Genomic DNA, 25,025 nt, shown 5'->3' on the forward strand with positions numbered 1-25,025 from the left:
TATAAGACTGATACACCAGTAACTTATAAACCAGTAACAAGGCAGCCGACCCAATGTGTCTATAAGACTGATACACCCGTATCTTATAAACCAGTAACAAGGAAGCCGACCCAATGTGTCTATAAGACTGATACACCAGTATCTTATAAACCAGTAACAAGGCAGACCACCCAATGTGTCCATATGACTGATAAACCAGTGTCTTATAGCCAGTTAACATCATCCCGCCCAAAATACAGATCAGTAATTTACAGCAGATGTCTTTCTGGAACAGAATGTCTGTTTTTACTAATTTATCGTATTGTAATTCCGACTAGGCATAATTCAAATAATATCCTGGTTTTTGGGTGAATATTAGCTTCATAATATTAAATTCTCAAACCCTCTTAGCTGTTAATCCTTAATCCAAGGCAAATTAATTAATTTTGCCCCTCAAAAATATGCTTAATGTGAAACAACATCTATACTTTGTGGTGTAACTGTCAAAATAACCCTCTTACACCCACTGATCTTGTCCTTTTCTCTGTAAACGGTTTTGAGGAGAACAATATTGGCATCCATTAGACATAACAGATTGACTGATGCTCCCAGACCCTCCCAGACACACAGACTCGAGGTGGTGGTTAGTTATGGCCTGGCCACAGATCTGTTTGTGCTTTCTAGTACACAACATGTGACAATGACCATAGGAGTTGGCAAGATATTCAAAACAGATCTATGCCTATTGTGACTCTGAAGAGAGAGAGAGGCGTCAGTCCAGGATTAGCGACCAGCGGCTCCATGTCAGTGAGTGAAAGGCTACGAGCATGCTGGATGGACAGACAGACATGGCTGTGGGTCTTATCGGTGACAAACACACACACGCACGCACGCACGCACGCACGCGCACACGCACACGCACACGCACACACACACACACACACACACACACACACACACACACACACACACAGACACACACACACACACACACACTCGGGTCATGGCACACTTCTACAGGGGATGATAAGACAACGGGACAGATTTTTTTTTGTCACCTGCGGGGACATGATGTCGACCTCTGGCCGGGTCACACAATCCCAAAACTCTGTGACACGTGAAACACCTCATGCACCTGCAGACACACACTCTACCAGACCAACGCCTTATACTTTAATCGCCTTCAGATGAGGATCAGGTCATGTCAGTGATTTAGGGGATAAGCAGACTCTGGTACATTGCGTATGTTGATATTTGTTTGGTCCGAGACACAGCGTTGAGATTGAGACGTGTTATAACTAATAAACTCTTGATTTTATGTTTTCGTCAAGTAATTGACGACATTGCAATAGAGATTAAACAATAGAGGATTAACACTCATGCTAACTTGATAAAGTCATTTCAATGCAAGAGTAATGTCCATCACATCACTGACAGAAGTATATAGGACATAACGTTTTACAATGTTTTGTCAATTTTCCAGTTATTGTTCCACTCTATCAGGTTACGAACCAGGACTCTGCCGATTCGTGTCCAACCAATTCACCACAAAACCAATTCAGCATAAACCAATTCACCATAGCAGTGTGGCTTGTGACCATGCATCGAGCCCTCACACTTCAGCCCTGGCTTACTCTAGCATTCCCAGGCCAGCGGAGAGTTAGCCATGTAGGCCAGGGCCAGCCAGGCCTTGCTATGTAATGAGGAACCTACCTGGGCTGTCACCTGAGCTATACCTCTCCCTGCGAGGCCGTCCGGGCCGGGCTCCTGTAACCATGCTCCTTATCTTATCTCCCATTGTAACCTGGCTGTAATAACCTCTCTCATTATCTTATCTCCCATTGTAACCTGGCTGTTATAGCCTCTCTCTCATGATGGATGATGTTCCTGTTTGATTACAGCGGGACAAAACACCCAGAGATCACCTTTCTACTGTATAGCCAAAAGGCCAAGTCCTCCAGCTCTCATCCACTCTGCCAGGGGACCAAGTCCTCCAGCCCTCATCCACTCTGCCAGGGGACCAAGTCCTCCAGCTCTCATCCACTCTGCCAGGGGACCAAGTCCTCCAGCTCTCATCCACTCTGCCAGGGGACCAAGTCCACCAGCCCTCATCCACTCTGCCAGGGGACCAAGTCCTCTAGCTCTCATCCACTCTGCCAGGGGACCAAGTCCTCCAGCTCTCATCTACTCTGCCAGGGGACCAAGTCCTCCAGCTCTCATCCACTCTGCCAGGGGACCAAGTCCTCCAGCTCTCATCCACTCTGCCAGGGGACCAAGTCCACCAGCCCTCATCCACTCTACCAGGGGACCAAGTCCTCCAGCCCTCATCCACTCTGCCAGGGGACCAAGTCCACCAGCTCTCATCCACTCTGCCAGGGGACCAAGTCCACCAGCTCTCATCCACTCTGCCAGGGGACCAAGTCCACCAGCTCTCATCCACTCTGCCAGGGGACCAAGTCCTCCAGCTCTCATCCACTCTGCCAGGGGACCAAGTCCTCCAGCTCTCATCCACTCTGCCAGGGGACCAAGTCCACCAGCCCTCATCCACTCTGCCAGGGGACCAAGTCCTCGAGCCCTCATCCACTCTGCCAGGGGACCAAGTCCTCGAGCCTTCATCCACTCTGCCAGGGGACCAAGTCCTCCAGCTCTCATCCACTCTGCCAGGGGACTAAGTCCTCCAGCTCTCATCCACTCTGCCAGGGGACCAACCAAACCCCTCTGCCAGAGGCAGAAGAAGTTAGTTGGCCCTGGCACCTGCTACAGTGCTATGATTGGAACTTAACTTAAATACACTCTTTTGTCAAGGTGGCCAAAACATAATGGAAGAGTTTTTATAGGTGATTGATCATAGATTATCAAGGAAGGCACACTCATCGAAAGGTGTCTCTTTCAGGTTTGAGCTAAGTTTATTTAGAAATAAATGTAATCGATTGATCGAAAGATTCTTCATTACAAGGAAATCAGCACAGAAACCCACTATCTACATCATGTACCCCTGATAAGATACAGACAGAGAGCAACAACTCTCCTTAGTACTAGATAGGAATAGGCTAGAGTTCTGTATGGTGCCGAGCTGAGGCAAAACCCACAGGAAGGAAAAACACCGAGTATAAATGATTCAAAAACACTCTCCTCTGCCTGAGATCAGGTCACTGTCCTGCCTTGTATAAATCAGATTGGTAACCTGTGCTCTTTTTACCTGAGACACTGAGTCCCATCTCTCTATGCCCCCGGTGAGGACAGACGGGTCATTATCCATGCCACAGGGGACAAAGACGAGCCGGCACCCGATTCCCCCTCTGCCCCCATCGCCGGGCCGGTGTCTGGTTACAGCGGCAACGACACACGGCAACCCCGGGATGTTGCCGGGGCCCGGGTTCATCTCTGACCTCGGCGAGCGGTAGGTCGCTCACCAAATCACATTAAAGTTTCAGAAGGCCTAAAGGTCCCAGTCAGCAGTGTTAACAGCACCATTGTCCCCCAGTCCTCCCGGCTCAAAGGACCAGTGTAACATGGCACTTGTATGTCCCTCTCACTGCCACCCCCCTGGATCTCACAGATAGAGTATCTCTGCCGGTGCACAGAGGGATGTGTGTGATTGTATGTGTTCACCTAGGGGGGCTGGCATCCTAGCAGGGGATACACTGTCCCCCCCCCCCCCCCCCCCCCCCCCCCCCCCACAAAAAAAAGCCGTATAATATTTTTGTTACAATCTCTTTTTTTTTTTTAAGAATGAAGTGCTTGTGTTGAGACTGAGACTGAGCTGTTAGTGATGTGTTGTTGTGTTAGGAGGAAAGTTCAGTTCATGCTTTAACAGGATCTGATCAGGCTCTGTCTGGTCTGGCTCAGATCAGGGGATTGCTGTGAGGCACATTAAAGGTGTATCACATTAAACCTGCTCCTGTCTCATGTAATCACAAGAGCACAGAGACAAGGTAAAAGGTATTTCCCTGTACTGTACCATTGCTATGAGCTCATCCTCCTACACCCAACTAGAAATCTACATACACATTCGCTATCCATTTTTTTGTTACCCAATCGGGTTGCTTTACCAAACTAGATTTTATTGTAATCTGCAAAATGACAAAATATCATATTTTTTTCCTCAGCTGGCGGGCATTGTAAGAGAAATGTCCACTCTCTTTAATAAGAGAATACAGTATTTGTCTACTTGGGCTGTGTTTACACAGGCAGCCCAATTCTGATATTTTGCCCAATTATGGGCAAAATAAATAATCTGATTAGTCAAAGGACCAATTAGTTAAAAAATCTATCAGAATGTTGCAATCGCTTCTGTTTGGTTGCCTCAACAGGTTGCAACAGATATTTAGCAGCACTATCCATAAAGATCACACCATCTGTTCCATAAAGTCTCTAAATCTCTAAGACCCTCGGGTTAACTACTGTTGACTGTTACAATGGGAGATAATGCAATGATTATTGCTTTGAGTTTTCTTTTTCGACAGCATGAAAACAAACTGTATTCGCACCAAACAAAAGAGCACCTGCTCCAGATATTGTGCCATCACAGCAAAGGCTATTTTTGTAACAGCAGATGATTTGTACAGTGGAAATATTCAGTTTACAATTGTAGTTGAGGGATTGCAACCAGCATTGGGAAAATAATACTACAAACAAGGAATACGAAATCAAGCAGCTATCAGTCACACGGCTCCGAAAACAAATGTGGAGTACAAGAGGCCCAGGCCACTCCATTCTGCTTTCAACTAGCATTCCTCAACATATAATGTGTTGGCTCAAAGACTGTCTAGTAATTATTTCGTCCTTTTATTGTGGTATGTGTAGGCTTTTCAATAAGATAGAATCATAAAAAACGGTGACCACAAAACCTGAAACACACAATATGCCTCAATTCACAGAGGCCTGTGAGGATGTGTAAAAGTTCTTGAAAACAGATATACTCAAAGGTGATGTATTTGAATTAAATATGCCTAGTCATTCCACATTTTGCTAAACAGTAAAGGAGTTTAAATCATTTGAAGACTACATATACGATTATTGCAATATACTTGCAAAATGAATACTTGCTAAATGAGATTAGCCTACTTGTGTTCTATAACATTACCGCAACACTACGCCCTCAGCCATAGGCTATGGGGCGGATTGCTGCCATTCACACTAAACTCAATCCAACGCAGGTCAAAAGTTTTAGATTTAACTCTGTGCTGCCATCTAGTGGTAAAGTGTCGACATACACGCTCACTCTGTTTGCAAGACTCACCAGTTGTAATTATAAACAGGCCCTATATAATGTTTTCCCATATACTTACATATGATATAATGGCTATAGCATTACACTATGATACAAAACTAAATTAATGTATTAAAACGACAATGTATTCATTGGTTGTAATGGGGGTATGCCAATAATGTCTTTTTTGGCGTAATGTGGCCATAGGATTCTTGTGTCCATAGTACACAATGTCCTACACAGGAATATAAATAAACAATGTTTGTTGAATTATTTATCATGAAGGATTAGGCTCATTTAAAGAAGGTCAAATTCAGAAAGAGAAAAACACAACGGGGAATACACACCGGTGAATGGCAGCCTTATATTTTTATGATAAAGTATAATCATTTGTTAAAACATTCCATGCTGTCTTCAACAAATAAACAACAGTGATCTTGATGAGCTTGAAGTGTTTGTACATATATCCTGCTCGTCCTTATTTGACGTGACGTAACGCGTCGGTCCGTATGACGCCGCATCTCTTTGTTGGTCCAGCGGCAGCTGCGCTCATGTTGTTGTAGCTAGCTACTCTCTCTCTCCGGAAATATTTTTTTCTCTTTCGAAATATTTCGTCTCTTGTTTCGTTGCGGCCTGTACACATCCTCGATTCTAGCGTTTGGTGTCATACCTTGTCACAATATCAAGTTAACCGAGTAATGGACTCAGACGAAGGGTACAATTATGAATTCGACGAGGAGGAAGAGGAATGCAGCGAAGACAGCGCTGAGGAGGATCCCGAAGACGACACCCTGGAAGTGGAGTTGGATGATCCTGTTGTGGCCGGTGGAGAGCGAGATGAATGTGGGGAGACCGGGGGCAGTGGCCTAGGGCCCGGTCAAGACGAGGAGGACTATCGGTTCGAGGTTCTGACTGCTGAACAGATCCTTCAGCATATGATCGAGTGTATCAGGGAGGTCAATGATGTCATCCAGGTGAGGTGAAGGAAAGGCCGAGGATGTTGGGTCTTGGTAGGCCGCAAATTGTAAAACGTAAACAGCTAATTAGTTACTAAGTTAGTTTACTGCCCACAACAAACAATCGTAGGTAACGGTAAGCCTCAACGCATGTTAGCTTGTTTGCTAGCTAACGTTACCTAGCTAGTTACAAACTAACGTTAGTAACGTTACCTTAGTTTAGGTACTGTAGCTAAGTTACTCAGACTTAAATTTCAACAAACTACTACTGTAGCTAACCAGCTAGCTAAATTAACGTTATCTGTCTAGGGAAGCTGCCAACTTTAGTTTAGTCAACTAACGTTAGCTAACGAACCAATAACGTAACGTTATGTCTCTTGAAAGACTAGTGCGCCTGGCTCAGCGAGATAAGTGAGTTGTCAGTTCTGCCAAGATGCTGACCCAACTAGCTACAGTAAGATTTAGTAAAAATAACTGTTAAACCCAGCCAGAAAACCTAGCTAGTTTGGCTAGTCATCTTTGTCATTCCCCTGTTAGCTACAACGTAGCTATTACAACACTGTCATCAACGTATTTGTCTTCTTTTATGGCACCAAAATGGCGAAGTAGCTAACGTTACTGAGCTATCTAGTTTGCGTGAAATCCTATCAGCCCCCTATGTCAATAGTTTCACCTGGATTATAGTTAGCCACCTAGCTAGCTAGCTATCTTACTTTCCACTGTGTCTGATTTTGAGGCCTGTGCGCCTGAAACAACATGGCCGAACCTTGATTCCCACTTCTGTCAGTCAGTGAGTTTGTCTGCAATGAATTGCAGATTTTTATGAATCCTATTATTAGACACATTTTGAACAATAATAGCCTAGAACGTATTTGTCGTGTAACTGACATGACCGTACTGCTAGTTACCGTTTAGTGTATTCTAATCCAATGCTAAATAGCTAGCTAGTTAAGTGGCTGTCTTTTAAAAGCTATGAAGCTTCCGGAGGCAATTATAAATGTGTATTTTGCCTCCTAATTTTTGCTACTCTTCTCTAGAACCCTGCAACGATAACAAGAATACTTCTTAGTCACTTCAATTGGGACAAAGAGAAACTGATGGAAAGGTTAGTCGTGACATTGGCTCTTGTATGATTTGTTGTAAAACTCATTGTAAAACAGTGTCATCTTCTTGGCTCTATTAGTGCCATCATTGTGTTAGTTAGGTGGTCTGTTGAATGTCCATGGTCTGGTATTAAATATTGATAGACAGCATTACACAAGGAAATTGAATTGATCAAATCAATTTTCTGTTTACCAATTTCACTGCAGACCCTTTTTAATGCTCAATTTGCGCTATGTCCAATAGTTAAAAGTCCCGGGATCTGGGCACAGGTTTCGCCTTTGTCTTGGTGCTCTAGTTTGGCTATGACTTATTGCCTTTCTATGTAACCATTTGTTATAGCATGACCCGAAGACCCTATTCTAGTGAATAATACACTGATGACGTGTCTTCTCTCACTAGATATTTTGATGGGAACCTTGACAAATTGTTCTCGGAATGCCATGTCATCAACCCCAGTAAGAAGTCGAGGACACGGCTGATGAACACGAGGTCCTCTGCTCAGGATCTTCCCTGTCAGATCTGCTACCTGAACTACCCAAACACGGTCAGTACCTTACCCTGAACCCTGTCCCTTACCCTGAACCCTGTCCCTTACCCTGAACCCTGTCCCTTACCCTGAACCCTGTCCCTTACCCTGAACCCTGTCCCTTACCCTGAACCCTGCCCCTTACCCTGAACCCTGCCCCTTACCCTGAACCCTGTCCCTTACCCTGAACCCTGTCCCTTACCCTGAACCCTGTCCCTTACCCTGAATCCTGTCCCTTACCCTGAATCCTGTCCCTTACCCTGAACCCTGTCCCTTACCCTGAACCCTGTCCCTTACCCTGAACCCTGTCCCTTACCCTGAACCCTGTCCCTTACCCTGAACCCTGTCCCTTACCCTGAACCCTGTCCCTTACCCTGAACCCTGTCCCTTACCCTGAACCCTTACCCTGAACCCTGTCCCTTACCCTGAACCCTGTCCCTTACCCTGAACCCTGTCCCTTACCCTGAACCCTGTCCCGAACCCTGTCCCTTACCCTGAACCCTGTCCCGAACCCTGTCCCTTACCCTGAACCCTGTCCCGAACCCTGTCCCTTACCCTGAACCCTGTCCCTTACCCTGAACCCTGTCCCTTACCCTGAACCCTGTCCCTTACCCTGAACCCCGTCCCTTACCCTGAACCCCGTCCCTTACCCTGAACCCCGTCCCTTACCCTGAACCCCGTCCCTTACCCTGAACCCCGTCCCTTACCCTGAACCCTGTCCCTGAACCCGAACCCTATTTCCTACCCTCTAACCCTATCTTCTACCCTCAGACTCTGGTAGTGTAGCTCTGAACTACCCAAACTCGGTCAGTACCCTACCCTGAACCCTATTTCCTACCCTCTAACCCTTAGCCACTAACCCATACCCCCTAGCCTCTTACCCCCTAGCCTCTTACCCCCTAGCCTCTTACCCCCTAGCCTCTTACCCCCTAGCCTCTTACCCCCTAGCCTCTTACCCCCTAGCCTCTTACCCCCTAGCCTCTAACCCCCTAGCCTCTTACCCCCTAGCCTCTAACCCTCTTACCCACTAACCCTAACCCCCTAGCCTCTTACCCATACCTCCTAGCCTCTAACCCTCTTACCCACTAACCCTAACCCCCTAGCCTCTTACCCACTAACTCTTACCCCCTAGCCTCTTACCCTCTAACCCATACCCCCTAGCCTCTTACCCTATAGCCTCTAACCCTCTTACCCACTAACCCATACCTCCTAGCCCCTAACCCATACCTCCTAGCCAATAACCCTCTTACCCCTAGCCTCTTACCCCCTAGCCTCTTACCCCCTAGCCTCTTACCCCCTAGCCTCTTACCCCCTAGCCTCTTACCCCCTAGCCTCTTACCCCCTAGTCTCTTACCCCCTAGTCTCTTACCCCCTAGTCTCTTACCCCCTAGCCTCTTACCCCCTAGCCTCTTACCCCCTAGCCTCTTACCCCCTAGCCTCTTACCCCCTAGCCTCTTACCCCCTAGCCTCTTACCCCCTAGCCTCTTACCCCCTAGCCTCTTACCCTCTAACACATACCCCCTAGCCTCTAAACCATACCTCCTAGCCTCTAAACCATACCTCCTAGCCTCTAAACCATACCTCCTAGCCTCTAAACCATACCCCCTAGCCTCTTACCCCCTAGCCTCTTCGACTGAATCTTCATCTTCCTCTCCAACAGTACTTCACTGGCCTGGAGTGTGGACACAAGTTCTGCATGCAGTGTTGGGGGGACTACTTGACTACCAAAATCATCGAGGAGGGGATGGGACAGGTAAGCATCACAAACACCTTTTTGTTTAAACATGGAAAAGACCCTTACGGTAAGAAACACTTGGTGGGCGGGGCCTGGCAAGAGGTCAGCAGGAAGTAGTCAAGAAGAAAGCAATGCAATAGCACAGACAAAACGTTAAAATAATGACCTTTGACCTTTGGCTTATTCATACATACATTCATACACACAGCAGGTATGTATCGTTACCATGGACTGTAAACTCTTATTCTGACTCATTGGGCTTTTGTTGAGATGTGAAAAATCTCACCATGTTTCCTTTCTCTTTCTTTAAAAAAAAAAAAAAGACAATTTCCTGCCCTGCTCACAGCTGTGATATATTGGTGGACGACAACACAGTCATGTAAGTGTTACGTTACTGTCGCTTTACATTCCACAGCAGGTAGACTAGCGGTTAGCGCATTAGGACAGTAACTGAAAGGTTGCTGGTTCGAATACCCGCGCCGTCAAGATGAACAATCTGTCTGTGCCCTTGAGCAAGACACGTAACCCTGATTTGCTCCAGGGGCTCCTTACTACTATGTCTGCCCCTGTAAAATAACACATTTCACTGCATCTATCTGCTCTGTGACAGTAAAGCCTTTAATTTATTATTATTACGTTTCAGCATTACATACACGCTGCTTGCTCTACACGCTGCTTGCTCTACACGCTGCTTGCTCTACACGCTGCTTGCTCTACACGCTGCTTGCTCTACACGCTGCTTGCTCTACACGCTGCTTGCTCTACACGCTGCTTGCTCTACACGCTGCTTGCTCTACACGCTGCTTGCTCTACACGCTTCTTGCTCTGTGAGAGTTGGAGATGTAGAGTAGCAGATGAGTTTATAAATCACTTTTTTTTTTGTATTTGTTCAAATCCACTACATTTAATTAGCATTTCAATAAAACCAAATGATTTTCCTGTAGGAGACTGATCACAGAGTCCAAGGTGAAGTTGAAGTACCAACACTTGATTACCAATAGTTTTGTAGAGGTAAGATGTGTAATGTTCTGTAATTATCCATGAAAGCCCCATTGTGAGAATATTTAATCTGTTCTTCAGATGTTAGATAATCTTGCTTGTTTGGAAGAAGAGGATCTGCTTGTATCCCCTCTTCTTATGCTCCTGTCCTCTCGTCCTCAGTGCAATCGACTGTTAAAATGGTGCCCGGCGCCAGACTGCCATCACGTAGTCAAAGTCCAGTACCCAGATGCTAAGCCTGTGAGATGCACATGTGGCCGGCAGTTCTGGTAAGAGACAGCCATACTAGGACTTACATTCCCTGCTTATTGGTTTTGTTTTGTACATCATACACGTTCTCTGGCATGTAAAAAGGACCATCTACCACTAATACTCACACAGAGAAGTCTTGATTTATTAACACACGGTAAAAGGATTGTAACCAACATTTCTCAAAACGCATGGTGATACCTCTTGCAGTTGTCACACAAATGGAATCCTTAGAAAAAGCATTGCTTTTTATTTTGGTTACATGTGGATCTTTATTTCTATCCAATCATTGCAGCTTCAATTGTGGTGAGAACTGGCATGATCCCGTCAAGTGTAAGGTATGTCACAACTGAGTCTAAATTCAACCCTCCCTGTCAGTGGTAATGTAATAGTGGTCAGACCCAGTCCACAAAAACAACTCTAACCCCATATACATTTCATGTACTGTAGATCTGACAGGATAGGTGGTGGCTGCTTCACCTTGTCCCCTGACGTGATAGGTGGTGGTGGTGGCAGCTTCACCTTGTCCCCTGACGGGATAGGTGGTGGTGGTGGCAGCTTCACCTTGTCCCCTGACGGGATAGGTGGTGGTGGTGGCAGCTTCACCTTGTCCCCTGACGGGATAGGTGGTGGTGGTGGCAGCTTCACCTTGTCCCCTGACGGGATAGGTGGTGGTAGCTTCACCTTGTCCCTGGACGGGATAGGTGGTGGTGGTGGTAGCTTCACCTTGTCCCCTGACTGGATAGGTGGTGGCTGCTTCACCTTGTCCCCTGACGGGATAGGTGGTGGTGGTGGCTACTTCACCTTGTCCCCTGACGGGATAGGTGGTGGTGGTGGCTGCTTCACCATGTCCCCTGACGGGATAGGTGGTGGCTGCTTCACCTTGTCCCCTGACGGGATAGGTGGTGGCTGCTTCACCTTGTCCCCTGACAAGATAGGTGGTGGCTGCTTCACCTTGTCCCCTGACGGGATAGGTGGTGGCTGCTTCACCATGTCCCCTGACGGGATAGGTGGTGGCTGCTTCACCATGTCCCCTGGCGGGATAGGTGGTGGCTGCTTCACCTTGTCCCCTGGCGGGATAGGTGGTGGCTGCTTCACCTTGTCCCCTGGCGGGATAGGTGGTGGCTGCTTCACCTTGTCCCCTGGCGGGATAGGTAGAATTGTCACCATATTGCTTATCCTTTCAGATCTCCACTAGTGACAATGGGTTGGTTCTAGACTGGGCCCTAGTCTACACATTTATGGTTAATGGTAAAGTGTACTTGGGGACAGAGGTTCCCTGAGATTAACATAGTTATACTTCCTGTAATATAGTTAATTTATCAAACAAAGATTGTTGACTTTGAACTTGTTGTATTGAATATCTTTTTCCCGTGTTGAACCTTTCAGTGGTTGAGGAAATGGATCAAGAAGTGTGACGATGACAGCGAGACGTCCAACTGGATCGCAGCCAATACAAGGGTATTTAAACAGGCTTACCTCTAAACACAATCACGGTCTGTTTTTATGGAGGTCCAGAAACTAGCGATATCACTTGCTAGTCCCTCCACGAAACCAGGTACATTTTGTGTTTTGAGTATCTCTTTCAGTATTTTAGGACTGGTTTCCCCAGACACAGATTACAGCCCTATTCCTGGACTAAAAATAATTCTCAGTGGATATTCTAAACTTAATCTGTGTCAGGGGAAAACTGGCTCTTATATGTTGCTCTATAGTGCTGCTGCTGCTGCTGTGAATGATGGGCTGTTACTGAGCCCCTCTCTGCTTGGCCATCTATCCCTCAGGAGTGCCCCAAATGTCACGTGACCATCGAGAAGGACGGCGGCTGCAACCACATGGTGTGTCGGAACCAGAGCTGCAAGGCAGAGTTCTGCTGGGTCTGCCTGGGGCCCTGGGAACCACACGGCTCTGCCTGGTGGGTGGATCTACCACCTACTGACTAGTACTATTTTACTGGAAGTATCTACTAGCATGCTAGTAGATACCCATAGACTTGCAGTCGTTGTGCTAATGCTAGTTAGCATTGGCTCGTGAAAAGTACCTTTAACTTCCTTCATACTGGCCACGGAAACATAGACGTGGTATCGGCGAGTTCATCTGACTCTGGGGAAGTTGATAAATGACCTCACTGCCAACATTCACAAGTATCCCTTTTTAGATTCCTTTATTGTCCTTCCGCTTTATCCCAACACCTCCGAAAGACACATACAGGTTGGAGTGGGGGGGGGGGGGGGGGGGGGGCTGCCTTACTTGGGCGCCCGTGGAGCAGTTGTTGAGGGGGGGGGGGCGGTTAGGTCAAGGCCTCAACGGCAGGTGAAGGCGTCTAGGATTTGTTGCTAGCAACTCTCCTGTTAATAGCTCACTTCCGGACAGATTTTCTGTCAGACCCGGGATTTGAACTGGCATCCCTCCGGTTGCTGTCGGTCTTTGTTGTTGCTGTAATAAGGAAGGAAGCTACAACCATATTGGACTAAAATGTTTTTAGATTTTTTTTTTCTCCTCTCACTAATTACTAGCTCTGTGTTTCATTGTAGGTACAACTGCAATCGCTACAATGAGGATGATGCCAAGGCAGCGAGGGACGCCCAAGAGGTAACAGTGAGTCATGGTGTCTTTAGTGTTCCTCACTGTAGACTAGAATCACAACACAGTCCTGGTCTTTGTTGACCATCATGTATAATGATAGACATATTTCCTCATTCCCACAACAGTTACGTGATGGCTATGCTAGTGGTGGCTATGCTAGTGACGGTGTAGTGGTGGCTATGCAAGTGGCGGTGTAGTGGTGGCTATGCAAGTGGCGGTGTAGTGGTGGCTATGCTAGTGACGGTGTAGTGGTGGCTATGCTAGTGGCGGTGTAGTGGTGGCTATGCTAGTGACGGTGTACTGGTGGCTATGCTAGTGACGGTGTACTGGTGGCTATGCTAGTGGCGGTGTACTGGTGGCTATGCTAGTGACGGTGTACTGGTGGCTATGCTAGTGGCGGTGTACTGGTGGCTATGCTAGTGACGGTGTACTGGTGGCTATGCTAGTGACGGTGTACTGGTGGCTATGCTAGTGGCGGTGTAGTGGGGGCTATGCTAGTGGCGGTGTACTGGTGGCTATGCTAGTGACGGTGTACTGGTGGCTATGCTAGTGACGGTGTACTGGTGGCTATGCTAGTGGCGGTGTACTGGTGGCTATGCTAGTGACGGTGTACTGGTGGCTATGCTAGTGGCGGTGTACTGGTGGCTATGCTAGTGGCGGTGTAGTGGTGGCTATGCTAGTGACGGTGTACTGGTGGCTATGCTAGTGACGGTGTACTGGTGGCTATGCTAGTGACGGTGTACTGGTGGCTATGCTAGTGGCGGTGTGGTGGTGGCTATGCTAGTGGCGGTGCGGTGGTGGCTATGCTAGTGGCGGTGCGGTGGTGGCTATGCTAGTGACGGTGCGGTGGGGGCTATGCTAGTGGCGGTGCGGTGGGGGCTATGCTGGTGACGGTGCGGTGGGGGCTATGCTAGTGACGGTGCGGCGGGGGCTATGCTGGTGACGGTGCGGCGGGGGCTATGCTGGTGACGGTGCGGCGGGGGCTATGCTGGTGACGGTGCGGCGGGGGCTATGCTGGTGACGGTGCGGCGGGGGCTATGCTGGTGACGGTGCGGCGGGGGCTATGCTGGTGACGGTGCGGCGGGGGCTATGCTGGTGACGGTGCGGCGGGGGCTATGCTGGTGACGGTGCGGCGGGGGCTATGCTGGTGACGGTGCGGCGGGGGCTATGCTGGTGACGGTGCGGCGGGGGCTATGCTGGTGACGGTGCGGCGGGGGCTATGCTGGTGACGGTGCGGCGGGGGCTATGCTGGTGACGGTGCGGCGGGGGCTATGCTGGTGACGGTGCGGCGGGGGCTATGCTGGTGACGGTGCGGCGGGGGCTATGCTGGTGACGGTGCGGCGGGGGCTATGCTGGTGACGGTGCGGCGGGGGCTATGCTGGTGACGGTGCGGCGGGGGCTATGCTGGTGACGGTGCGGCGGGGGCTATGCTGGTGACGGTGCGGCGGGGGCTATGCTGGTGACGGTGCGGCGGGGGCTATGCTGGTGACGGTGCGGCGGGGGCTATGCTGGTGACGGTGCGGCGGGGGCTATGCTGGTGACGGTGCGGCGGGGGCTATGCTGGTGACGGTGCGGCGGGGGCTATGCTGGTGACGGTGCGGCGGGGGCTATGCTGGTGACGGTGCGGCGGGGGCTATGCTGGTGACGGTGCGGCGGGGGCTATGCTGGTGACGGTGCGGCGGGGGCTATGCTGGTGACGGTGCGGCGGGGGCTATGCTGGTGACGGTGCGGCGGGGGCTATGCTGGTGACGGTGCGGCGGGGGCTATGCTGGTGACGGTGCGGCGGGGGCTATGCTGGTGACGGTGCGGCGGGGGCTATGCTGGTGACGGTGCGGCGGGGGCTATGCTGGTGACGGTGCGGCGGGGGCTATGCTGGTGACGGTGCGGCGGGGGCTATGCTGGTGACGGTGCGGCGGGGGCTATGCTGGTGACGGTGCGGCGGGGGCTATGCTGGTGACGGTGCGGCGGGGGCTATGCTGGTGACGGTGCGGCGGGGGCTATGCTGGTGACGGTGCGGCGGGGGCTATGCTGGTGACGGTGCGGCGGGGGCTATGCTAGTGGTGGGTGGGCGTGCTGCGCTGGGTGGGTGGGCGTGCTGCTAGTGGTGGGTGGGTGGGCGTGCTGCGCTGGGTGGGTGGGTGGGCGTGCTGCGCTGGGTGGGTGGGTGTGCTGCTAGTGGTGGGTGTACTAGTGGTGGGTGGGTGTGCTGCTAGTGGTGGGTGTACTAGTGGTGGGTGGGTGTGCTGCTAGTGGTGGGTGGGTGTGCTGCTAGTGGTGGGTGGGTGTGCTGCTACTGGTGGGTGGGTGTGCTGCTAGTGGTGGGTGGTTATTGTATATTAGAAGTGGTTGTACTAGTTGTGTATTAGCGGTGGGTGTGCTAGTTATTGTGTATTCGCGGTGGGTATACTAGTTATTGTGTACTAGTTATTGTGTATTCGCGGTGGGTATACTAGTTATTGTGTATTAGTTATTGTGTATTAGCGGTGGGTGTACTAGTTATTGTGTATTCGCGGTGGGTGTACTAGTTATTGTGTATTAGCGGTGGGTGTGCTAGTTATTGTGTATTAGCGGTGGGTGTGCTAGTTATTGTGTATTAGCGGTGGGTGTACTAGTTATTGTGTATTAGCGGTGGGTGTACTAGTTATTGTGTATTCGCGGTGGGTATACTAGTTATTGTGTATTAGTTATTGTGTATTAGCGGTGGGTGTACTAGTTATTGTGTACTAGTTATTGTGTATTAGCGGTGGTTGTACTAGTTATTGTGTATTAGCGGTGGGTGTACTAGTTATTGTGTATTAGCGGTGGGTATACTAGTTATTGTGTACTAGTTATTGTGTATTAGCGGTGGTTGTACTAGTTATTGTGTACTAGTTATTGTGTATTAGCGGTGGTTGTACTAGTTATTGTGTATTAGCGGTGGGTGTACTAGTTATTGTGTATTAGCGGTGGTTGTACTAGTTATTGTGTATTAGTTATTGTGTATTAGCGGTGGGTGTACTAGTTATTGTGTATTAGCGGTGGTTGTATTAGTTATTGTGTATTAGCGGTGGGTGTACTAGTTATTGTGTATTAGCGGTGGTTGTACTAGTTATTGTGTATTAGCGGTGGGTGTACTAGTTATTGTGTACTAGTTATTGTGTATTAGCGGTGGGTGTACTAGTTATTGTTTACTAGTTATTGTGTATTAGCGGTGGGTGTACTAGTTATTGTGTATTAGCGGTGGGTATACTAGTTATTGTGTATTAGCGGTGGTTGTACTAGTTATTGTGTATTAGCGGTGGGTGTACTAGTTATTGTGTACTAGTTATTGTGTATTAGCGGTGGTTGTACTAGTTATTGTGTATTAGTTATTGTGTATTAGCGGTGGTTGTACTAGTTATTGTGTACTAGTTATTGTATATTAGCGGTGGTTGTACTAGTTATTGTGTATTAGCGGTGGTTGTACTAGTTATTGTGTATTAGCGGTGGGTGTACTAGTTATTGTGTATTAGCGGTGGGTATACTAGTTATTGTGTAGTAGCGGTGGGTGTACTAGTTATTGTGTATTAGCGGTGGGTGTACTAGTTATTGTGTATTAGCGGTGGTTGTATTAGTGATTGTGTATTAGCGGTGGGTGTACTAGTTATTGTGTATTAGCGGTGGGTATACTAGTTATTGTGTATTAGCGGTGGGTGTACTAGTTATTGTGTATTAGCGGTGGGTATACTAGTTATTGTGTATTAGCGGTGGGTGTATTAGTTATTGTGTATTAGCGGTGGGTGTACTAGTTATTGTGTATTAGCGGTGGGTGTATTAGTTATTGTGTACTAGTTATTGTGTATTAGCGGTGGGTGTGCTAGTTATTGTGTATTAGCGGTGGTTGTACTAGTTATTGTGTACTAGTTATTGTGTATTAGCGGTGGTTGTACTAGTTATTGTGTATTAGCGGTGGGTGTACTAGTTATTGTGTATTAGCGGTGGGTTGTACTAGTTATTGTGTATTAGCGGTGGGTGTATTAGTTATTGTGTACTAGTTATTGTGTATTAGCGGTGGGTGTGCTAGTTATTGTGTATTAGCGGTGGTTGTACTAGTTATTGTGTACTAGTTATTGTGTATTAGCGGTGGGTGTACTAGTTATTGTGTATTAGCGGTGGTTGTGCTAGTTATTGTGTGCTAGTTATTGTGTATTAGCGGTGGGTGTGCTAGTTATTGTGTATTCGCGGTGGTTGTACTAGTTATTGAGTATTAGTTATTGTGTATTCGCGGTGGGTGTACTAGTTATTGAGTATTAGTGATTGTGTATTAGCGGTGGGTGTACTAGTTATTGTGTATTAGCGGTGGGTGTACTAGTTATTGAGTATTAGTGATTGTGTATTAGCGATGGGTGTGCTAGTTATTGTGTACTAGTTATTGTGTATTAGCGGTGGGTGTACTAGTTATTGTGTACTAGTTATTGTGTATTAGCGGTGGGTGTACTAGTTATTGTGTACTAGTTATTGTGTATTAGCGGTGGGTGTACTAGTTATTGTGTAGTAGCGGTGGGTGTACTAGTTATTGTGTATTAGCGGTGGGTGTGCTAGTTATTGTGTATTAGCGGTGGTTGTACTAGTTATTGTGTACTAGTTATTGTGTATTAGCGGTGGGTGTACTAGTTATTGTGTATTAGCGGTGGTTGTGCTAGTTATTGTGTGCTAGTTATTGTGTATTAGCGGTGGGTGTGCTAGTTATTGTGTATTCGCGGTGGTTGTACTAGTTATTGAGTATTAGTTATTGTGTATTCGCGGTGGGTGTACTAGTTATTGAGTATTAGTGATTGTGTATTAGCGGTGGGTGTACTAGTTATTGTGTATTCGCGGTGGGTGTACTAGTTATTGTGTACTAGTTATTGAGTATTAGTGATTGTGTATTAGCGGTGGGTGTACTAGTTATTGTGTATTCGCGGTGGGTGTACTAGTTATTGTGTACTAGTTATTGTGTATTAGTTATTGTGTATTAGCGGTGGGTGTACTAGTTATTGTTTACTAGTTATTGTATATTAGCGGTGGTTGTACTAGTTATTGTGTATTAGCGGTGGTTGTGCTAGTTATTGTATATTAGCGGTGGTTGTACTAGTTATTGTGTATTAGCGGTGGGTGTACTAGTTATTGTGTACTAGCGGTGGGTATACTAGTTATTGTGTATTAGCGGTGGGTGTACTAGTTATTGTGTATTAGCGGTGGTTGTACTAGTTATTGTGTATTAGCGGTGGTTGTACTAGTTATTGTGTACTAGTTATTGTGTATTAGCGGTGGGTATACTAGTTATTGTGTACTAGTTATTGTGTATTAGCGGTGGTTGTACTAGTTATTGTGTATTAGCGGTGGGTGTACTAGTTATTGTTTACTAGTTATTGTGTATTAGCGGTGGGTGTACTAGTTATTGTGTATTAGCGGTGGGTGTACTAGTTATTGTGTATTAGCGGTGGGTGTACTAGTTATTGTGTATTAGCGGTGGGTGTGCTAGTTATTGTGTATTAGCGGTGGGTGTGCTAGTTATTGTGTATTAGCGGTGGTTGTGCTAGTTATTGTGTATTAGCGGTGGCGGTTATGCTAGTAGTGGTGGTGGTTGTTACGCTACTGGTGGTAGTGGTTGTTACGCTAGTAGTGGTGTTGGCGGTTATGCTAGTAGTGGTGGTGGCGGTTATGCTAGTAGTAGTGGTGGCGGTTATGCTAGTGGTGGTGGTGGTTGTTACGCTACTGGTGGTAGTGGTTGTTACGCTAGTAGTGGTGTTGGCGGTTATGCTAGTAGTGGTGGTGGCGGTTGTTATGCTAGTGGTGGCGGTTGTTATGCTAGTGGTGGCGGTTGTTATGCTAGTAGTGGTGGTGGCGGTTGTTATGCTAGTAGTGGTGGTGGCGGTTGTTATGCTAGTAGTGGTGGTGGCGGTTGTTATGCTAGTAGTGGTGGTGGCGGTTGTTATGCTAGTGGCGGCGGTTGTTATGCTAGTGGCGGCGGTTGTTATGCTAGTGGCGGCGGTTGTTATGCTAGTGGCGGCGGCGGTTGTTATGCTAGTGGCGGCGGCGGTTGTTATGCTCGTAGTGGCGGTGGCGGTTGTTATGCTAGTGGCGGTGGCGGTTGTTATGCTAGTGGCGGCGGTTGTTATGCTAGTGGCGGCGGTTGTTATGCTCGTGGCAGCGGTTGTTATGCTCGTGGTGGTGGCGGCGGTTGTTATGCTAGTGGCGGCGGTTGTTATGCTAGTGGTGGTGGCGGCGGTTGTTATGCTAGTGGCGGCGGTTGTTATGCTAGTGGCGGCGGTTGTTATGCTACTGGCGGCGGTTGTTATGCTCGTGGCGGCGGTTGTTATGCTCGTGGTGGTGGCGGCGGTTGTTATGCTCGTGGTGGTGGCGGCGGTTGTTATGCTAGTGGCGGCGGTTGTTATGCTAGTGGCGGCGGTTGTTATGCTAGTGGCGGCGGTTGTTATGCTCGTGGCGGCGGTTGTTATGCTCGTGGTGGTGGCGGCGGTTGTTATGCTCGTAATGGTGGCGGCGGTTGTTATGCTCGTAGTGGTGGCGACGGTTGTTATGCTCGTAATGGTGGCGGTGGTTGTTATGCTCGTAGTGGTGGCGACGGTTGTTATGCTCGTAATGGTGGTGGCGGTTGTTATGCTCGTAGTGGTGGCGACGGTTGTTATGCTCGTAATGGTGGTGGCGGTTGTTATGCTCGTAGTGGTGGCGACGGTTGTTATGCTCGTAATGGTGGTGGTTGTTGTCATGCTAGTGGTGGTTATACTAGTGATGATGAGCATGTATAAAGGTAAACATATTCTCCCAGGCTTGATTGTTGTTCTGATTTTAAGAGCCAGGCGTTCTCCCTCCTCCTCCTCCTCCTCCTCCTCCTCCAGCGGTCCAGGGCAGCCCTGCAGAGGTACCTGTTCTACTGCAACCGTTACATGAACCACATGCAGTCGCTGCGCTTCGAGCACAAGCTGTACGCCGGGGTCAAGGCCAAGATGGAGGAGATGCAGCATCACAACATGTCCTGGATCGAGGTGCAGTTCCTGAAGAAGGCCGTGGACGTGCTGTGTCAGTGTCGCTCCACACTCATGTTCACCTACGTCTTCGCCTTCTACCTCAAGAAGAACAACCAGTCCATCATCTTTGAGGTAACTTTACAGCTATAGTCCTAACCCAAACCCTTCTACCTGAAGAACAACCAGTCCATCATCTTTGAGGTAACTTTACAGCTATAGTCCTAACCCAAACCCTTCTACCTGAAGAACAACCAGTCTATCATCTTTGAGGTAACTTTACAGCTATAGTCCTAACCCAAACCCTTCTACCTCAAGAAGAACAACCAGTCCATCATCTTTGAGGTAACTTTACAGCTATAGTCCTAACCCAAACCCTTCTACCTGAAGAACAACCAGTCTATCATCTTTGAGGTAACTTTACAGCTATAGTCCTAACCCAAACCCTTCTACCTGAAGAACAACCAGTCCATCATCTTTGAGGTAACTTTACAGCTATAGTCCTAACCCAAACCCTTCTACCTGAAGAACAACCAGTCTATCATCTTTGAGGTAACTTTACAGCTATAGTCCTAACCCAAACCCTTCTACCTGAAGAACAACCAGTCTATCATCTTTGAGGTAACTTTACAGCTATAGTCCTAACCCAAACCCTTCTACCTGAAGAACAACCAGTCCATCATCTTTGAGGTAACTTTACAGCTATAGTCCTAACCCAAACCCTTCTACCTCAAGAAGAACAACCAGTCCATCATCTTTGAGGTAACTTTACAGCTATAGTCCTAACCCAAACCCTTCTACCTCAAGAAGAACAACCAGTCCATCATCTTTGAGGTAACTTTACAGCTATAGTCCTAACCCAAACAGAGAAGGGAGGGGGAAAGAGAGAGAAGGAGAGAGTGAGAGTATTCTATTTAGCTTGTAGTGTTTCAGTTGCACCAGTAACTGTTGTTACAGTTGTATACAGTAAAGCCATGATGCATTTCTACACCTACAAGTCAAGGTCTCCTCTCTAAAGGAACCCTGTATTTCCACAGTTGTTGTCATGAGGGGAAGTTCCTGTTTGTGTAGTTCTATCAGAACAAGTAGTGGCCCTATACTATACACTGAGTGTACGAAACCCAGCAGCGTTGCAGTTCTTGACGCACTCAAACCGGTGCGCATGGCACCTACTACCATACACTGTTCAAAGGCACTTAAATATTTAGTCTTTCTCATTCACACTCAATTGGACACACACAATCCATGTCTCAAGTCTTAAAAATCCTTCTTTAACCTGTCTCCTCCTCCTTCATCTACTGATTTGAAGTGGATTTAACAAGTGACATCAATAAGGGATCATATCTGTCACCTGGTCAGTCTGTCGTAGAAAGAGCAGGTGTTCTTAATGTTTTGTACATTCAGTTTTATATGCTGTGACTGAACCCAAGCGGTCCTCTTTTAGAACAATCAGGCTGACTTGGAGAACGCCACGGAGGTTCTGTCTGGATATCTGGAGCGGGACATCTCCCAGGACTCTCTGCAGGACATCAAACAGAAAGTACAGGACAAGTACAGGTGAGTTCAATACATAATATAGATGTCTTTATGACAGGAAGTACAGGTGAGTTCAATACATGATATAGATGTCTTTATTATGACAGGAAGTACAGGTGAGTTCAATACATTATGACAGGAAGTACAGGTGAGTTCAATACATAATATAGATGTCTTTATTATGACAGGAAGTACAGGTGAGTTCAGTACATAATATAGATGTCTTTATTATGACAGGAAGTATAGGTGAGTTCAATACATTATGACAGGAAGTATAGGTTAGTCTGCAACAGGATAGATGATTTAATGGATCAATGTATCTATGAAATTATACCAGATTTGTCTTTTTGTACTATGACATTTGAATGGCAACTATGCCTACTATGAGGCTGTCATTGATCAGCGATTTAATTTAATCAGAAATGTTCTCTTGTTCCATTCTATTTGTCTCTGTTGTCAAGCCGAATATGGATTAGTTGGCTACGCTACAGCATTATGTCAGAATGAGACCAGACTGATTTTGAAATGAGCCTTCCTGTCCTCCTCACTGTTTCCTGTTTCCTGTCCTCCAGATACTGTGAGAGTCGGCGGCGGGTGCTGCTGCAGCATGTGCATGAGGGCTATGAGAAGGACCTCTGGGAATACATAGAAGATTAAGGATAGACTCTTTACTAATAAAAAACCTCGACAGACTAGAGCGCTGATGCAATGCCACGGGGCAGCACTGGTTTTCACCTATTGTTGCTGATCTTCCCAATATTGCGTATCTTTTTCTCTTGGGTTTTGTTTAATGGAAAAGTTTAAATTATATCAACAAAAAAATAAAATGGTAGAATATTTCAAACATTAATCGTACAACAGTATTGTTTGTAGCAGATTGGATTGTGAGGACAAAAAAGAACCCCCTGCTTCTCAATTGGTCACTATTGTAACATCACCCCCCCCCCCCCCCCCCCCCACTCTGTTCAGTTTTCCAGTGAGATGTATTTTATGTTTAATTTTTAAGTACCCTTGTGTGGGACATGGGTTTGTGTTCAACACAGTCCAACTGTTCAAGCCATGTTCTTTAAATGTGGTTAGATCACATGTAGGGTTTTTGAATGTTGATTTGCTGATTGTAAGGTGCTTAACCATGTGGGTTGGCAGGAAAAACCATCGGGAGTGCAGAAAAAGGAAACATGTTTTTCATTTTGTAAATAACGCATATGCATGGAACAGCAAGTGTGGACGTTTTATTTTATTTCTCTTTTTGTTGTGTTTTTGAAAAATATTTATTCTTTTTTTTTTTTTAAAATATTCAATATAGTTGCTGTGTGGAAGATGAGTTCCCTCCTGCTTTAAAAGAAAACGTCTTCTTTGTGAGGGTTTGGAAGCTGTGTAGCTTCACCCAGGAGAACAAGGAAAGAAACCGTTTGAACGAGCGATAAAACTCTTGACAGGGTGGTAGTAGCTTTTTAAAAGCAATTCTGACAAAACAATCCACCTAAAAGACAGCATTAGGTGAGAGAATGAGACTAAAGAACAAAACATATTTTAATTAACAGCAAGCCAGACTGTAGTTCAGGTAATACATTGATTTATTCATAGTTGGAATTGACCTTGTAACCTTCAGAGGTTATCAACTAATTGTACCTGAGGGGGTTTTTGAGAAATTAATAGAGAATGACTTGGAAAGGACTCCGCTGTGTCCTAAGTGGCTCCCTATATAGTGCACTATGGGCCCTGGTCAAAAGTAATGCATTATATAAGGAATGGAGTGCCGTTTGAGATGAAGGTCATGTCCTGTTTGTTCTAACCCCCTTCATTCCCTCTCCCTCGTGTTTTTGTTCTTCCATCACCACCCCTCCTCCTGTTTCTCCTTAGAAGTTGTAATTTACAGATAACACACTACCAACTGTTTCATGAGAGCCAAATTGAGTGACATTCACTCATAAAAAAAATAAAAATAAACAAATGTATTTCTTTTTTCAGACTTGAGCTTTTCCTCATGTTTTTTTTGTATGCACCTTGGTCACCTGGGAGGCGGTAGGGCAACCTGGGAGGCGGTAGGGCAACCTGGGAGGCGGTAGGGCAACCTGGGAGGCGGTAGGGCAACCTGGGAGGCGGTAGGGCAACCTGGGAGGCGGTAGGGCAACCTGGGAGGCGGTAGGGCAACCTGGGAGGCGGTATGTAATTCCCTGAAAGTGCTGTTTTTAAACTTGAGTCAGTCAACATGACCTAGTCCTAGGCCCCTAAAGAAGTAGAAACTGACAGACCTGGCTGACAAGACGTACCCCATACCCCCCCCCTTTTTTTTTTTTTTTTTTTTTAATCTGTGTTCTGTAAAGGAGTATTGCTTTCAACAGCACCATCCAGTTGAGCTATACAAACTGCTTCGTGGGCTTTAAGGAACGAGTCTTGTCCGACAGCTGCATTTAAAAAAATATATATATAAGGACTGAGCATAAAGAAGCGCTGATGTTTTGAGATGTCTGTTGTTGTAAAGCTTTGGCATCTAGGCTAGACTATGAGAGTGGCGTTTACACTGTTTGCTAGTCGGAAATGACACCCTATTCCCTATATAGTGCACTACTTTTGACCACAGACCAATGGGGAGTAGCGCGCTATAGGGCATAGGTTGTCATTTGGAACGCAGTCTGAGTTGTACCAACATGATGCCATTTACCTTCATAACACTTTCCAGTTTTATACGAGCTTACGAGGTCCAAAACAAGACCAACCCCTAGCCCAGGGAAGTGGCAGGACTAGTCACAGTGCTGTCCTCAGTCAGTGTTTGTTGGAATACATTTCTCGATGCACTGTAGCCCTCGATAAAGACAAGAGTCTGGCATCGATGTGGCTGACAAGACGGAAACAAAGATTTCTCTTCACCCAAAGTGTGAATCATCTGAAAAATACTATTTTTATCTCTTGTTTCTGATACTTTCTGTGAAATGGGAAGTTCAGATACAGTTGCTTTCATGTATTATAACCATTCTTACAAACAAAATGTCCTATTTAAATAAATGTCATTCAAAAGGAATTTTGTTATACGATTTGTTTCTTTAGACAAAATATAATTAACGCTTGAACACTTGGCTCCTGTTCACATTCAACCTGCATCAAATGTCATAGACCCATAAACATTACAGTGCATTCAAACCCCTTGACTTTTCCCACA

At 46.8% G+C, this 25,025-nt stretch overlaps 1 protein-coding gene across 2 annotated transcripts; it reads left to right on the forward strand.

The window, feature by feature from the left end:
• Positions 1-5,691: 5,691 nt before the first annotated feature.
• Positions 5,692-24,887, forward strand: LOC129834837 (E3 ubiquitin-protein ligase arih1). 2 transcript variants are annotated; one of them, XM_055900151.1, is made up of 14 exons: positions 5,692-6,165; positions 7,185-7,252; positions 7,651-7,795; positions 9,438-9,530; positions 9,836-9,891; positions 10,457-10,523; positions 10,674-10,780; positions 11,056-11,098; positions 12,150-12,221; positions 12,545-12,675; positions 13,295-13,358; positions 20,204-20,464; positions 21,774-21,886; positions 22,438-24,887. In XM_055900151.1, exons 1-14 carry the CDS (start codon positions 5,890-5,892, stop codon positions 22,520-22,522), a joined length of 1,581 nt encoding a protein of 526 aa, XP_055756126.1. In that variant the 5' UTR covers positions 5,692-5,889; the 3' UTR covers positions 22,523-24,887. The 2 variants fall into 2 exon arrangements, with proteins under 2 accessions (XP_055756126.1, XP_055756127.1); XM_055900152.1 differs by having other exon boundaries at positions 13,295-13,352.
• The last annotated feature ends 138 nt before the right edge of the window (positions 24,888-25,025 follow it).

The sequence above is a fragment of the Salvelinus fontinalis genome, chromosome 35, assembly GCF_029448725.1.
Source record: "Salvelinus fontinalis isolate EN_2023a chromosome 35, ASM2944872v1, whole genome shotgun sequence".
Lineage (NCBI taxonomy): Eukaryota > Metazoa > Chordata > Actinopteri > Salmoniformes > Salmonidae > Salvelinus > Salvelinus fontinalis.

Coding starts and splice junctions, on each gene's coding strand:
- LOC129834837 (XM_055900151.1), top strand. CDS start 5,890: ATGGACTCAGACGAAGGGTACAATTATGAATTCGACGAGGAGGAAGAG. Junction 6,166..7,184: donor AGGTCAATGATGTCATCCAG/GTGAGGTGAAGG, acceptor ACTCTTCTCTAG/AACCCTGCAACGATAACAAG. Junction 7,796..9,437: donor ACCTGAACTACCCAAACACG/GTCAGTACCTTA, acceptor CCTCTCCAACAG/TACTTCACTGGCCTGGAGTG.